At 36.7% G+C, this 17,056-nt stretch overlaps 1 protein-coding gene across 1 annotated transcript in view; it reads right to left on the reverse strand.

Moving 5' to 3' along the window:
- ADGRA3 (adhesion G protein-coupled receptor A3) overlaps positions 1 to 17,056 on the reverse strand; it is a 128,925-nt gene that overhangs the window by 51,343 nt on the left and 60,526 nt on the right. Inside the window, exons 5-9 of the mRNA XM_032273441.1 lie at positions 11,331 to 11,402; positions 8,925 to 9,085; positions 6,621 to 6,834; positions 2,151 to 2,315; positions 358 to 559 (exon numbers count right to left, since the gene is read on the reverse strand). Of these exons, the coding sequence (XP_032129332.1) occupies positions 358 to 559; positions 2,151 to 2,315; positions 6,621 to 6,834; positions 8,925 to 9,085; positions 11,331 to 11,402 (814 nt within the window). The remainder of the gene's footprint in view (positions 1 to 357; positions 560 to 2,150; positions 2,316 to 6,620; positions 6,835 to 8,924; positions 9,086 to 11,330; positions 11,403 to 17,056) is intronic.

Below are 17,056 nucleotides of genomic sequence, written 5' to 3' on the forward strand. Positions count from 1 at the left end.
GTATTCTAAATGATCGCTTTAGACAAAGGGATTATAAAAGGAATCCAAGAGGTGGCTTTCAATATGAACTTGAAGGATGGTTAGAATTCTGTCCGGTGGCTGGACACAGATTCAAAAAGGCATTCAAACAAAGGCAAAAAGGGAGACGGTGACTGGAAAGGAAGAATTCCGTAGAGGACCTTGATTAGTGGTTAAGATAGACCTGATCCTGAAGACAGTTAAGTCAACTAAAGTAAAAACACCAAATCCTTATATTTTACCTAGTAGTAAAAAAACAAAAAAAACAACACTTGCGTATTTGGTTTCAATATCATGTATTCTCCACAACCCAAGTAAGCTTGAAGACTTTCTAGTTACCTGATTAAACATATAAAGAACTCTAGTGACATCATTTGCATACTGGCAGCGAGAATAATCATCATCTGCCCAAAAGCCGCCTCTATCGCATCTGCGCCAAGCTTTTCTCTCGTCCTGTGGGCTTCCGGGATATATCCCACTGCCATGGGAGTTCCGCGTACACTGCAGATATGCAGTAATGCCCGCCAACGTTCTGGGCCATCTAGAGGTACAAAGACAAAATGATACAAGAAAATCTAAATGACACAGGTATATTGGGAACAACAATAGCAGAGAAAGAAATCAAAGAGGAGGACATATGTCAATACAACCTTATGACACAGATCATCAAAACTGGGCTGGGAGAAACCTTTGTTATTTGAGCTCTATGTCTCCAAAACTGGGCATGACATCCAACATGTTTAATACAGGTTACCATTGATGCTTATCATAGAAAACACTAAATTACACTATCAGTCACACCAAAATAGAATTCATGACAAAAATCACATAAATAGATCAAGCAACACTAAACTCAATCTTGTTAATGCAATGGGAGTTTAATTGCATAATATCTTAAGGAGCGTCAAAAGATAAATAATTCATCGATTATAAACAACTCCTCTATTTTTAAAAACGTAAAGCACTCAAAAACTATGAGAATATAGAAAATCTACCATAAATAGTAAATCGTATTAGAATTATTTAATAAGAGATGTTGAATATAACAAAATTATCAAATGTCATACATTTCACTTAAAAGCATAATATAAATATTACAAATCAACACTTAATCTACATAAAAGACTTATCCATTCTCAATAATAAATGTTGATTTCCACATATTCATGTCAAGAATTTTGTTAAAAAAGAACAATGATGAACTAGCTGAGATAAAGATGTTACTGTTGCTTCTTTACTTTGGACTTGAAAGATTAACACCAAAGCGTTTTCCCACCCTTCAAACACTAAGGTTACAGCCAGGAGGTAACCGCCGAATCCATCAGAGTAAAGGCCAACTGGGAAATAAACAATCATCATACTGCTTCACAGAATAACATATTTCCTTTTGTTTGTATCAACTATAAACTCATTTTTAAATCCCTAAACATAAATAAGATCAAGTAAATAACATATTTAAGGAAGTTTTAAAGCACCTTTGAAAGTAAAGAGAGTTTAAGGTCAAAGCTGCCATCTCCTGCAAATCCTCAACTTTCTACCAAAAATAAATAAATAACTCCCTTTGCTTATCTTAACAGGGCTCAACAAACCCCACCTGGGATTCTATGGCTCCCCAATTTTCAGGTTACCCAACAGCTTTCATTTCTCAACGTCCTTCTTGCTTGATTTCCAAAAGAACTGAACATGGGGAGAAAATTCGATATGTGCTTCTTCTAATTACGAGACCTACTGAACCACCAGTAGTGAAAAGTACCTTAGCAATATAAGACCTTTCGATGTTCATCTATAAAAGAGCCACTGGGGAAAAAAACAGAAAATATCTTAACCTGTTTGAATTGTGTACTACAATATCCCAAATTTTTCCCTAATGTAGTGGCTCTTATACAACAAAACCATTTATTAAAAATGACTCTACTTTCAGAGACTCTGAAATCAACAGGTCTGAGATACAGTTCAAGCAACTCTTTTGTCCATCTCCATAAGTGATTCTGAAATCATTATTCTAAAGGGTAGTCCTCAGACATGGATGGTTCTCAAATTGTGTTACTCAGGATAGGAAACCTATAATGTGTCTTAGACAATAAAAGGATCTGGGCAAATTAAACTTTTCCAGTATTTTCCGTGACACTGACCTGAAATCACCTTTGTTGTTGACCACCCTCTCTGGAGGACAGTACTGTGCAGAACTCTCTAATACCACAATATCCACAGTCCTCGTATTATTCCCACGTTTGGTCTGGACATGACAGCCCCAATTTCCAGTAGATCCAGCCTGAATATTAGAAATGGTTAGAGCGCTGCATAAAGAAAGATTTTAAAAAGAGAGAAAATATAATTAGGAAAAAAGGGAGACAATAATGGGCCTCAATCATTCATTTAGCAAATATTTTTGAATGTACATTGTGGGGTAAGCACTTGCTATATAAAAATGAATTTAAGAAATGATGTTAAGTCCTTCAATGTCAAGACAAAAAAGCAAAGAGATCTTTAAAATATATGATCAGGGCAATAAGAGACCTGATTGATATGAATCAAATGCAATGCTATATGGTGCATGAGAATTCTCCTTGAAAAAAATAGGGAGAGGAGAACACTTTACAGAACAGGAATGGCAAATAATCCCAGCACTCAGGGAGGCCAAGGCGGGTGGATCATTTGAGGTAAGGAGTTCAAGACCAGCCTGGTCAACATGGTGAAACGCCATCTATACTAAAGATACCAAAAAAGTTAGCCGGGTGTTGTGTTGCATGCTTGTAATCCCAGCTACTTGGGAGGTTGAGGCTGGAGGATGGCTTGAATTCAGCAGGCTGAGGTTGCAGTGAGCCAAGAGAGCACCACTGAACTTCAGCCTGGGTAATAGAGCAAGACTCTGTCTCACAAAAAAAAAAAAAATAGATATATATATAGATATATATATATACACACACACACAAACACATACATTCTTTAGCAAAACTTGGAGAGGTTTCCAAGCTACATCTCCCTTTTCACAGACTCTGAAGAAAATATTCAAACATGAAAAAACATTATGAAGTTACATAATTAAGAAAATGTTTAAGGTAAAATATAAAGGGTTACACTAGAAACAACAAGTTGCCTCTCTAAAAAGATTTGGTAAATTACCAATTAATACTTTCACAAAAGGTTTCCATGTTAAGGTATATTTCAATTTATAAAACAGCTGTATTTCTAAATGGCTGTCAGTAAATCCAATTTCCAAGATGAAATCATAATTCTCTAATATAAAACCTATTAATTAAGGAGCAAATGTCAGAGCCTTCAATTACCCTTTATTCCCCCCACAGGATCCAGTATGCTTTGCTGGTTATGTAGACACAAATGATAAGAAATAATTAGACAGAAAGTATGTATCATTTTAATTAACTTATAAGATGATGTCTGAAGTTAATACACATGTGTCCGGTCTCCTAAATAATTGATGACTACAGCAAATGTTCTAATAAAGACTCAAGACACTTTTATATTATGAATCATCAAAGAAAATGTTTATTGCCTTTACTAAATTAGGAAAATAAACATGCCGTAATTAATATTTTTAAGATAGAGTGAGACAAAAAAAAGAGTTTGACATTAAATTTAACTTTGTCCAACATTCTACTTTATAAGGCGTTACTGAACTAGGAAGAAATATATTTTGGCAATAAAAAATTCATTCCTTAATCCAGAGGTTCCCAAACACAGTCTTACTTCACAGAACCTTCACTGACATGGTCACTTTTTCATGGTGCCCCCCAGCTCAAAAAAATACCTATGGTGGTTCCTATTGCTAAATTAAATCCCAAAAATGTATATCTATATTCAAATTCTCTAGTATCCATTTGATAAAAGTAACACACACAAATTTGAAATAAAATTGTTCTTACATTCTTAAATAACCAGAACTACTTCTTAATGAGGTATGGGTGCCCATTGGACATTCTAAAATTAATCTAACCTCAGATTCGGATCAGACATTGATGCTCATTTCTTGTTCTACAACGACTTTTACACACAGTACGCACTTCGTACCACAGTAACTGCCCAAGGCCCATCGTCCCAAAGTATGACACTGTCGAAGCAGAGTTTGCAGTTTTCTTACTACTTCTTTCTGCTTCTATCTCCAAATCTGCAAATTTTTCTGGATAACTTTAGCAATACTTTTCATGTCTAAAACCAATCACTGGAATAAAATTTCCAGGAATCCTTGAAGCAGGTTTGGACATTAAAAAAAAAGAAGGAGAAATAGCTTCAATTTCATCTCCTAAGAAAAATGCTGTTTCTTACTGATGAGGAAGCAAAGACATGAGGAGATCAACGAAAAATCAATAGGAATCTCAGATTAATCAATGCAATAACCACGTATTTCTTTCCTCTACTATTATTCTGGGGCAAAATATGGATAAAGAACTTTCTCAGTCTTCACATGAAAGATTTTCATGTTGGTCAAATGTTCCTACCAAAAAAAATGTTAGGCTCACTTGCTATCCTTCAAATTAACTTTTTTTGCATTGCTATACATAATTTAGCTTAATTTAAGCATGACCTGCAGAAATAGACTTATAAAGTAAATCTACCTATTTTATAGTCAAATAATTTAGAGTTCTAAATTAATCAAAGCTCTTTTACACAGAAAATGGTTCCACTTTTAAGACTTTATTGTTGAACTATACATCATTATTGTCTGTTTATACAATAAACTGTTTAGTGTACAATGTGATGAATTCTGACATATATATATGCATGTGAAATTATTGCTACAGTAAAACTAGTGTAACAATGAATATATCATTTCTAATGATTAATCTTATCCCCTAATAAAAGAATTCTGCTTCCAGTAATCACTGAGTAGCTCATATTATACTGCCCTTCCCACAGCTAACAATTATATACCCCTGACAAATTATAAAATGACAATCATTCAAACACATGAAGATTCATCAAAAGCAGGCAATAACTGAAGAAGAGTTAATATGAGAAACAAGGGTTTTCGGGATTTAATTTGCGAAATAACTAGGAGATATTTTGTTAATGTTTTTTGCCTAAGGCTAGGCCCCACTCAAATAGAAACTCACAATCTTATTGGCCTAAAAAATCAAAAGACAGAGGTAGAAAGAAGTCTGGCTGCAAGCCCAAACTTCTATGTATAAAATGCACCAAGATCTCTTACTGATCCTGAACTACACTTGTAGGTAGGGCAGAAACCAAGACTTTAGCTTCTGCCTACCAGAGGGGACAGAGCTAGGAGTCAGTTCAGTCAAGCTAACTGTCTAAGCAAACAAAAGTTAACTCTCTTCAGGGGAATATAACAGAATCCAGAATCCAGAGTCAGAGGTCAGCAGACTTTTTCTTCAATGGCCAGACAGTAAATATTTTAGGCTTTGATGGCTACAAAGCAATATAGGTAATTATGTAACCATCTGAAATGTAACCATCTAAAAATGTAAATAACATTCTTAGCTCATGGGCCCAGTGGGCCAGATTTGGTTCATAGACTGTACTTTACCAATCTCTCCTCCATAGCAAATCATTCATAACATCCAGTCTATGACCCAACATTGCCAGACATATAAATAACATTTTTTTAAAAAAAGAAAATACGAACCATATTTAAAAGAAAAGCAACCAATGGTGATTAACCACAAGATGATCCACACGTTGGAATTAGCAGAAAAGGATTTAAAAGCATCAAGCATCTACTCTAAATGTTAGAAGATGCAAATGAAAATACACTTCTAGTAGACATGAAATCTCAAGTAAAATTATAAAATAGAAATTATAAAATAGCCGACTTCGTAAGTCGGATCTCAACTCAGAGAACCCCTGAGATTTGAATGTCAATTCATCAAAACCTTTAGATTTTTGATAATCTTTCATAGCATCCCTATGAATTTGCTGTGATGTTACCTTAGGAGGCCCTAGCAGAGAGTTTGAAGGCTGCAGCTTTACTGAAATAAGAATATAAGCCAAGTTCTAGGTAGGTGGAAGAAAAGAAGAAAGGGAGGGGAAAACTCAATGTCTAGAGGTAAAAATTTTACCAAAATAAAATATACAGTAAATGATAATATCATATATTTTCCTAGTCTATTATACTTTATAAAGTTTATTTGAATTAATTATTTTGGAGTTCAAACCAATCATGAGGTTGATAGTACATACAGATGTTATATTCTTTTATACTAGTAGGTGGAGAAGGCAAGTACCTTAAAATATCATAGTAGTCAATATTTTGACTAGAGTCAGTATCATGTGACTACTGACTACTGACTGCTATAAAAGAGAATATATAAGCTTAGCAGCAAGATATAGTTAGAAATTAGGTTAGAAATTAGCACTAAAAGTTTATATTTTTCCTCCAAAAACTTTTATAAAGTCTAATTTCTAAAGTTTGTCTTTTATATTAAGCCTTTTCTTTAAAAACTGGATAAAAAGATGGCTATTTAATTTCAGAAGACGAATTACAACCAGGAAAAGGAAATGCCTGATGTTTGCATTTTTAGATACAAGAAGATAAAATATTAATTCAAATTCCACTAAACATTACAACTCCAAAGGATAAATAAAATATACAGGCACAATTTTTCATTTAAAAAAAACAAGTTTACCTTGCAATCAAGGAGCAGTTGTGAATCATGTTCTTTTCAACAAAAATACCCTGAGATTCATCAGTTTCAACTATTCTCCCATCCTGATACCACAACACTTGCATGTCCTGATCAATATACGAAGCCATGCACTGGAAAGGAAGGCTGTCACCTTCAAACACAACTTGGCGATGAGATGGAGTCATGTAGAAAGATGGCAATTCAAGCGGAGGACCTAGAGACAGCAAAACAAAGACTCAGTAAACAAATAGCATTTTCAAACACCATAACTAAAATTCTACAGAATTTTAATTTTACAGAAATTCTATGTAAAATTATAAAAATAGAACAACAAATATTCCCCAGTAACCAGCATTCTAATGCTAATAATACCAGCCAGGCTGTTACTGAGTTTAGTGGTAACAGATAAAAACGAAATTAAAAAAACCATTTCCTACTCAGTTCTGACATTTAGTGTTATTCCTCTTCAGTGGATCACAACAGTATCAGATAATTACAGAAATGCACTAAGAGAACAAGTTGTGCTCCAGAAAATGGCATCAATGATAAGTAAATGCTGATATTGACAACTTTAAAATACACTTTGGAGACTGTATTACCTTTGATTACAACACAGGTTTTGGCTGTAAAACCATGCATGTTCCTTGCAAAAAAATCAGAACATTTAAAGGAAAAAGTAAAAACCAGTATTTTAAGATCCCATATATTATAATCAGTTTTTAAATCAGTTTTTATCCTTTCGGTCAGCAACATAAAAGGGAAAGATTTTAAATATATGTACAAAAATGTACACAAATTGGTCATTAAAAGACTTTAAAATATTTAGTCCATTTTTCTAACGTGACAATTCTACTTTTAGTAGTAGTGTATCCTGAAGAATAATAGAAAATATGCAAAAGTGCATACAAAGAAATTAGTCCTTCCATTATTTATGAAGCAAGAAATTATTAACAAGCGAAATATGCAGTAATATAGAAGTTGTTAAATTACGGCTACATCTATAGAATGGATTGATATGCATCTATTTTAAATAAGAAAATATGTTTACATTAATTCAACTTTAAAAAGGTTATAAAATATTATTAGAGTATGACAATATTTTTGTTAAAATATAGAAAAATGTCACAGAAGATGATACAAAAAGGTCTTAACACGAGCTATCTTTCCATCATGAACATAAACATGGGCTTTGTTTCTCTGCTTCTTTTAATTTTCTTCTTTCCACAAATCTTAATTTTCATTCAGTGAGCATATTTTACTTGTGACACAAAAATAATAATAAAGAGAAAAGGAAACAAATATGATAGATTGTTCATTTCAAAACAAAGACTAAACTGGGACCTCCCCTCATCATTTTAGGACTGTTTTTGTTTTATGGGGTTGTATGTGTAGGTGTGTGTTTTTCTGTTTTCTTCATTTAACACGTGGCAAATATATCATTTCCCTCAGATATTCTTCAAAATTATGATTTTCAGTAGTTGCAGTCATTGAATACATGTCACAAGTAATTAAACCAATCCCCTATTTTTGAGAATTTAGGATATGCTTATACACAGGGTCTGAAGATTTACATACACAGTTGATCATTTCCTAAGAATTAACTACAAGATGTAGAATTACTAGATCTAACCGCATCAGTCTTTTTTTTTTTTTTTTTTTTTTTTTTTTGTGAGACAGAGTTTCAGGTTTAAGCAATTCTCCTGCCTCAACTTAACAAGTAGCTGGGATTACAGGCACCCACCACCACACCCAGCTAATTTTTGGATTTTTAGTAGAGACAGGGTTTCACATGATGGCCAGGTTAGTCTTGAACTCCTAACTTCAGGTGATCCATCTGCCTCCTCCCCAAGTGCTGGGATTACAGTTATGAGCCACCACACCCAGCCTGTATCAGTCTTTTAAGAACACTGTAACCTGTTGCTTCAAAAAGGCTGTATCATTCACACTCCCACCCACAAACAGGACTGTGCATCCTGAGATTGTGTTACTACTGACAAATTCATGAGTTGCCAACTGACAGAAAATTTGAAAATCTATTCCCTGAAATTGCTTTGCATAAAGAAAGCTGTTGGGAACCTAAACACAGCTACCTTAAAGACCAATTGTAAAAAAAAAAAAAAAAAAGGTCATTTAATCTAGCTGACTTAATTGTTGGCATAAACTAAATATTATCAAATCCATAATGATTAATGGCTGCATACTAGTTCTGTCCAAGCATAAAGAGAATCTTACAATTTGTCAAGAAAAACACGGTGGGAAGTCAAAATATGGCAAATGCTTTCTCCGTCTGGATTTCTCCCTTACCGCATGTCAACAGCTCCTGCTTCACGCCTGTGACTGGCTGGGCCTGCAGTGACTTAGGATAAACACACCTGGTATCCCGTACCGTGATGTTCCTCTCCTTTACCCAGCGATGCATCCACAGTATGTTACAGTCACACAAAAGATACTCAGTCTGGAATTCCCTGTAATATGCAAATACAACTTAGAGATTAAAGTTAGTAAAATTAAATAGCACTTTTGTTTTATATTGGGTTACATTTCTGGTGGCAAGCACAATACTGTTCACCCATACCACACCTACAGTACATTCCATCGACTACTTACAGTTCTTCTCCAGGGAGCTGAATTGCAGAGTGTTGGACTCTGTTGTTCCTAGCTGACCCCGGGTTTCTGTTTTGGATGGAATTTGGTAGGCAAAGACTCTTTGGCAGATATCCCTCTTCTACGTGACAAGCTACTGAACACCAGGGTTCTGGAATACCAAATCCCAATCCTGTCTATCAAGCTTCTACCCATTTATCATGAAGTGTGTAGCATTAATATTGGATCTTGAAGCCGTCGTCAATTTTCCAGCATCACTGCCATATTCTTGGCCTAAATGCCTACAAACTCTGTTGATTTTGGCAGTGAAACAGCAACCTAAAGCAATACAGATTGTGTTCCATGGTTATATTCTGTATGTCTAACTAAACTGTGAGCTCCCCTAGGATAGGGATTGCTTCTGACCCCTTTCTGCTGTGCACCAAGTGACATCATAGATATTTACAAATGTAAGAGATAAAGACCCAACAAATCAAAAGCATACAAATAGAACTGTGTCAGCTTTGATGTAAAAGATAGTAAAGGCATGTCTTTACATGAAGCAAAAAGCTTTATAATTTGGCACTTAGGCACAAGAAGAAAAAAGGATAAACAGAGCTGAGATACAAGCACAAAATCTCTTAAATACTCTAATTACTAGGTGCTGACTATTCACACGCCACACATTTGCTAAGTCCAGCTAATAAAAATAAATGCAGGACACTGTTCCTGCCAATATGGAGGGCGTCATATAATAGAAGAATCAAAATGTAAACATACGTAAAATAGAATGCAACATGCTCTATAAAAATAAATCAACAAAGTGCAATAAGGTAAGTGTGTGTGCTTCTAACACAGCTAGAGTGTTAGCTCAGGGTTCGCCTCCTCGGTTTTGGCAAAAAAGAATAAGGAAAAAAGAAAGAGGGTCTGATGGAATACAGCACAGAAAATAAATTTAAACAATACCAGACGGAGGACAAAACAGACTCCTAATTCCTAAGCACCACCTTCTGGTCAGTTCCTAACACTACCAGGTAAAAACACTGGCAATATTCCCCATCTGCGGGATGAAAATACTTTCCACGTTCCTGCTACCCAGGATCTCAAAAGCCAGACTATCTTTTCTCTTTTTTATTTCCTAATCTTTGCAGAAATGGCTGGCTTGAGCCCACTAAATATGCCAAAAGGAGATGTTTCTGCTCATAGTCTGGATAAGAATGACAAGGGTGTCACAAAGAGAAACAAGATGGAGTATGAGCCAAAGTGACTCCAGAAACACATGCACGTGCCTGCTGTGATGGTAAGGAGCTAGTCAGGGCTCCTAACCTATTAGCTACATCCAAAGGAAGACTTCTAAATGAGAGTTGTAGGAAAGAAATAGAGAGGAGAGGAGGAGTCAGGGTACACTGAACAGAGGAATCAGGAGAGAAAAATTCTTTCCCTGGAAGAAAGATATTCAATCCTGTAAATTACTGACAATGAAAATTTGAAAAACATTATATTTAACTGTAACTCCAATAAACTTAGGATAATTTATAGTCTGAGATATGTTAAGGTTTATCGGAAAACGGTTACTTTCAAAAGTAACTTCTATGCAATCTCGGTTAACAAAACAGTCTGGAAAAAAAATCAACCAATTGTAAAGCTACAAAAAACTGTGTAAATCAGAGCTTAAACTGATTTCATAAAGTGGGCATTCTAAATAAACGTCCCTAGAAACATCAGTAATAAGCTGTAAATTTGATTTTAAATTTCAGGGAGGGTGGGTTTACAGGATAAAATTTAATTCCTAAAGCATAAGATATTCTTACAAATTCTTCATAGGAAGGGATATTTTATACTTTGGAAATTTAATTAGCCCAACAATATAACATTTTATAATTTGCAAAAAAGTTAAAAAGAAGCAATTACCAGTTTACTTACTCTAAATATAGGGTGATAACAGTATCCTAAGGAGAAAATTGTTGTCCTGGTCTAAACTACATTATTCAGGCTTACTGAATCTCAAGAGAGATTCTAACTTTTGAAAATTGACAATATTGTCCCCACAAGGTCTCTGAAACCATATAATAAATGTTTTTAATTTTCAAAAAGATGTGAAAATCAAAAGAGAAAATTCTTACTTACAAAGACCGTAATGAGCCAAGATAATCAAAAGTTCCTTGAGATAATGAAGAAAACAAATTCCCCGACAGGTTTCTGAAAAAAAGACAATAATTCCACTTTTTAAATATACAAGTATCTATCATTTTATCCTATTTTGTATTTTCTAAAGCATCCTACAGTCATTAAATAATGTTATAAAGAAGTCATGAAAGTTATTTTAATGCTTATCGAGAGAGCAATTAGCAAATACTTCCTCCAAGGTTAAAGAAGAAAATTATTCTTCACCTTATACAAGTAATAAATACAATTATTAAAAAACATATTAATGCTAGATAAGAATTTTTCTGTCACATATCAGGTGAACCTAAAAGATTCCTTTCTGAATTCCCACTAGAATTACCCTAAGTGTTCACTCACATCTAATTTAAGAAAGCAGGCCGGGCGCAGTGGCTCAAGCCTGTAATCCCAGCACTTTGGGAGGCCGAGGCGGGCGGATCATGAGGTCAAGAAATGGAGACCATCCTGACCAACATGGTGAAACCCCGTCTCTACTAAAAATACAAAAATTAGCTGGGCATGGTGGCGTGCACCTGTAGTCCCAGTTACTCAGGAGGCTGAGGCAGGAGAATTGCCTGAACCCAGGAGGCGGAGGTTGCAGTGAGCCGAGATTGTGCCACTGCACTCCAGCCTGGCGCCTGGCAACAGAGTGAGGCTCTGTCTCAAAAAAAAAAAAGAAAGAATGAAAGCAGCAAATAAAAATGTAAAAACAAATAGAAAATAACAAATAATTAAAATTTTAAAAAATGACAAAAGGAAAAAGATGGCCTCAACGATCAGCAGCAGGAGTGTACTGTACATGACAGAAAAACATCAGGAGGGAGGAATGAGTTCAGGGCTTAAAATGAGACACTGGGATATAATACCACGTTACTCTTGGGCAAATCACTTCTCTAGCTTTTCCTTGTGTTAGAGGGCTTCAATACATAACCTGAGCCTTACAGTGTTTTGAATGAATGGAATTCAGAAACCCCTATTCTACAATTTGAGTTGTTTGTTACACATAAAACGATTTGACCGAAGTATTTCTTCCATTCCGGACTATGAGCTCTGGAGCTGCAAGAGGAGGACCTGTGTGTGCAGGCACTTCTGGCAGCCAGTAACATGCTGGCATATAAATGGTGCTCAGTAATTGCTGATGGCTCAGGATGTACACCTCACCTTCAGGGAACTTCTAATGCTAAGATGAGACTGAGGGCTCTGGAAAAATGGCATATGCTCAACCACCACAGGATCTGTTCTATGCCTGTTGTGGTGTTGAGAACAGACAGAATTTAGACCTAGAGTTCTAGAAATGAGTTGGCGGGTGGAACACAGAAGAGGATGGGATAGAAATCCCGTGACCTGCAACTTCTCCTCTGGAATCTGGGCTGAATCCTTCATATATGGGAGAGAGTAACCATCGGGCAGACAGATTTCCAAGTGGAGACAGAGAAAAGATCAGGGAGAGGTCAGCTGTTCCAGGGACACCTGTGGCAACATGTTCCTGGATGCGAAGACCTGATATCCCACAATGGCCAACACTTTACAAATTAATACACAATGACCTTCAAGAAGAAGAACACCGGATTGGTTTTTACATATGTTTTGTAATTTTTTTGTAGTAATAAGGCTGGATTCAATGACTCTCATAGAAGAAGTACCTAGGAACTTAAACAAAAATGAGTATTTATTTGCCAATTGAAAGAAGAAGGAGAGTGATGTCTTTTTTCCTTTTTTTTTTTTTTTTGGCCTATCAGAGCAGATACCAATTATGAATTGCGAGAAAGGTATGTTCATGGCAGTATAAATCACGATCACACTTTAAGGAAGTAAAAAAGATAAAAAACATTTTGGTCCGGCATGGTGGCTCACACCTATAATCTCAGCACTTAGGGAGGGGCGAGGCAGGCGATCGATCACCTGAGGTCAGGAGTTTGAGACCAGCCTGACTAACATGGTGAAACTCCATCCCTACTAAAACTACAAAATTAGTTGGACATAGTGGTGTGTGCCTATAATCCCAGCTACTCTGGAGGCTGAGGCAGGAGAATCACTTCAACCTGGGAGGCAGAGGTTGCAGTAAGCCAGGATCATGCCACTGCACTCCAGACTGGGCAGCAGCGTAAGACTCCATCTCAAAACAAAAAAAAAACAAAAAAAAAAAATTAAGGGCCAGGTGTAATGGCTCACACTTGTAATCCCAATACGAGGCAGGCAGATAACTGGAGGTCAGTCCAAGACCGGTCTGGCCAACATGGTGAAACCTCCTCTGTATTAAAAATACAAAAATTAGCCGGGTGTGGTGGTAAGCACCTATAATCCCAGCTACTTGGGAGGCTGAGGCAGGAGAACTGCTTGAACCTGGGAGGTGGAAGTGGCAGTGAGCCAAGATCAAGCCACAGCACTCCAGCCTGGGCGATAAAGCAAGACTCCATCTCAAAAAAAAAAAAAAACTTTAAGAAAGTAACTTAGATGCAATTACAATCAACAATTGTATATGTTTATAAAGCTATCTCATTTTAGTTACATGATTACTAGAATATGTTTTAAATAATGCAGCTTAGAAGATAAGACAGGATAGGTAAAACTAAAGTACTGAAACAGGGCAACGGGTACATAGACATTCCTTATATTTACAATTGTCTCTGATTTTCTTTAAATGTTTGCAAGGTTTCATAAGAGTAAATTGGAAATAAACATCTATCCTACAAATGAAGGATTTAAGTATAAACAAAAGAACTGGGCCAGGTGCAGTGGCTCACACCTGTAATCCAGTACTTGGGGAGGTCAAGGCAGGCAGATTGCCTGAGGTCAGGAATTTAAGATCAGCCTGGCCAACATGGTGAAACCCAGTCCCTACCTAAAATACAGAAATTAGCCACGTATGATGGTGTGCCTGTAGTCCCTGCTATTGGGAGGCTAAGGTGGGACAATTGCTTGAACCTGGGAAGCAGAGGTTGCAGTGAACCAAGATGGTACCACTGTACTCCAGCCTGGGTGTGACAGAGTAAAACTTTTGTCTGTCAGGAAAAAAAAAAAAAAAAAAGAATTGCATCTTACAGCAACCACTAGGTTCTTTTTTTTTTTTTTTTTTTTGACACAGAGTCTCACCCTGTCACCCAGGTTGGAGTACAATGGTGCACCCTCGGCTCACTGCAACCTCTGCCTCCCAGGTTCAAGCAATTCACCTGCCTCAGCCTCCCAGGTAGCTGGGATTACATGTGCATGCCACCACACCCGGCTAATTTTTGTATCTTTAAGTAGAGATGGGGTTGCACCATGCTGGTCAGGCTGGTCTTGAACCCAAGACCTTGTGATCCGCCCACCTCAGCCTCCCAAAGTGCTGGGATTTCAGGCATGAGCCACCACACACGGCCACCAATAAGTTCTAATATGCATATTATTAGATATCTCCCCTGGAAGTCACAAAGGAAGGGATCACATTAGAGAAGGACATGCCATCCTCTCAGTAAATCCCAATGCAAATCCATTTTTCCTTGAGTGTTGGAACAGGCTGCTATTTGTATGGCTGAACACAAGTGAAGTAACTGGCTTGGATTTGGGGACCATAAACAATGACACATTTAAAACATTACAATCACAGTCCAGCTCTGAGATGCTTACCAAATAAATACATAAATAAATAAAACTAAGAGGAAATTGAGAATGACAACAGCAAAGTCACTGCTCCCATGTCAGAATAAGCTCACAGAATGGAGTAGCAGTTGAGTTACCCGCCCACTCCCATCCTGCTCTTTTTTTTTTTTTTGAGACAAGTGTCACTCTGTCGCCCAGACTGGAGTGCAGTGGATGGAGTGTGGTGGCTCACTGCAACCTCTGCCTCCCGGCTTTAAGTGATTCTCATGCCTCAGCCTCCGGAGTAGCTGAGACTACAGGCACATGCCACCATGCCCAGCTAAGTTTTGTATTTTTAGTAGAGATGGGGTTTTACCTTGTTGGCCAAGCTGGTCTCAAACTCTTGACCTCAAGTGATCCACTCGCGTTGGCCTCCCAAAGTGCTGGATTACAGGTGTGAGCCACTGTGCCTAGACGTTGTTTCTTACTCACTTAATTTGACTTTATTTACTTATGCTTTGCTAGATAGATATATTTGAATTCTTAAGAGTTGCATGTGTATATGATGCATCTTCTGTTATACAAGAGCCTTTATCAGGGCAGATTTGGTAAAAGAGAGGAAAATGCAATTCAATGTAATCTCCATCTACAGAGGACTGACTAAGTTACAGTCTGTTCTACACCTAGAATATTCTGTAGGCACTGACAGGCACGAACTAAATCAACATGTACTCTATTAAAAAGATGTTAATATGTTGACAAATTATTTTTAAACTGAGTTGCCAAGTAGAGAGCATTTTGAGTCCTGTATTTGTGTCTATGCATTTCTGGGTATAACAGAAAGAGTGTGTGTGTGTGTGTGTGTGTGTGTGTGTGTGTGTGTGTGTGTGTGGTGTGTGTGTGTGTGTGTGTGTGTGGTGTGTGTGTGTGTGTGTGTGTGTACACACCAGATCATCAATACAAGTTATCTCAGGATGATGTGACTGAAGTGATGAAGGGAAATTTAATTTTTCATTCATATGATTTTATTACTCAATAACATCCACATTTTTATATAAAGGAAGTTCTTTATACACATACATACATATAAGTTGTATATGTACATTTATACATATAAATACATACACACACAATACGTTTTTATATAAAGGAAATTGTAAAGGGAAGTTCTTATAAATATATATATTTCTGATAGGGAAATATTAAAGGCATAATTCTTGAGGAAAAAATACAGGTATTAGCTTGATCAGAAAGATGATTTGAAAAGTTTTGGGTTTGTGGATCTCCTGATAATTTCTCTGGAAATTAACCTCCTAAGTAAAGACACAGGCTTCACAGTCCATTATCGGCTCCCCATTTGGTCTGCCAGCTATGTCCACTGTTACAGCAGGACAAAGTGAGAACTTTTAAAAGTATGACTATACTTCTCTGAGATTGTTCAAGAGAACTTCTCCAACAGCAAAGGTAGAGATCAATATATAGAATTAATCAATGTTATAACCCCACCCCACCTGTGTCTACTAAGGCCTCTGACACGCTTAAAAAAAGGGTTTTTTTTTTTTTTAAAAATTCTTAACTTAAATTTCCAAAGCCAAGACTTTTTCTAAAATGATGAGAAATCTGGGCGAGAATGCCTAGGCTGTCTGCCAAGGTCTCATCAATGTACTGAGGGACCTCAGATTCCAACTTCCTTGGCTAAGGGATCCATTCAGTTTGAGGTCCCCAACTGAAGAGCTACCAGAGGAAATAGCTGGGGACAGTGATCCACTCTACAATTACTTCTTTTTATATACCTTCTCTTTTGGGTGAGAAATAATAAGAGGAAGATCTCTGATTCCTAATCTAAGAAATGTACTGCATGCTCCATTCCTAATCAGATTCTCTTTTCCACTCACTGGACTGAGAAAATGCTATTCTCTACATCTGAAACCTGAGCTGTTATCAGCCTTCACAACCCACACAGGGCCTGGCTCAAGAGCTCAAAAATCTGGGGACAGCAGCAGCCTATGCAAAACACTTAAAGTTTCCTGATCCACAGCTCTAGACCTACATCAACCCAAATTATGTCCAGCAATGTCGCTGAAATACAATGCTGAATGGTAAGTCGTTTCTTCCTTAATTGCCGTGCTGTC

This window comes from Sapajus apella, unplaced genomic scaffold, assembly GCF_009761245.1.
Source record: "Sapajus apella isolate SASKATOON/1434 unplaced genomic scaffold, GSC_monkey_1.0 scaffold5, whole genome shotgun sequence".
NCBI lineage: Eukaryota > Metazoa > Chordata > Mammalia > Primates > Cebidae > Sapajus > Sapajus apella.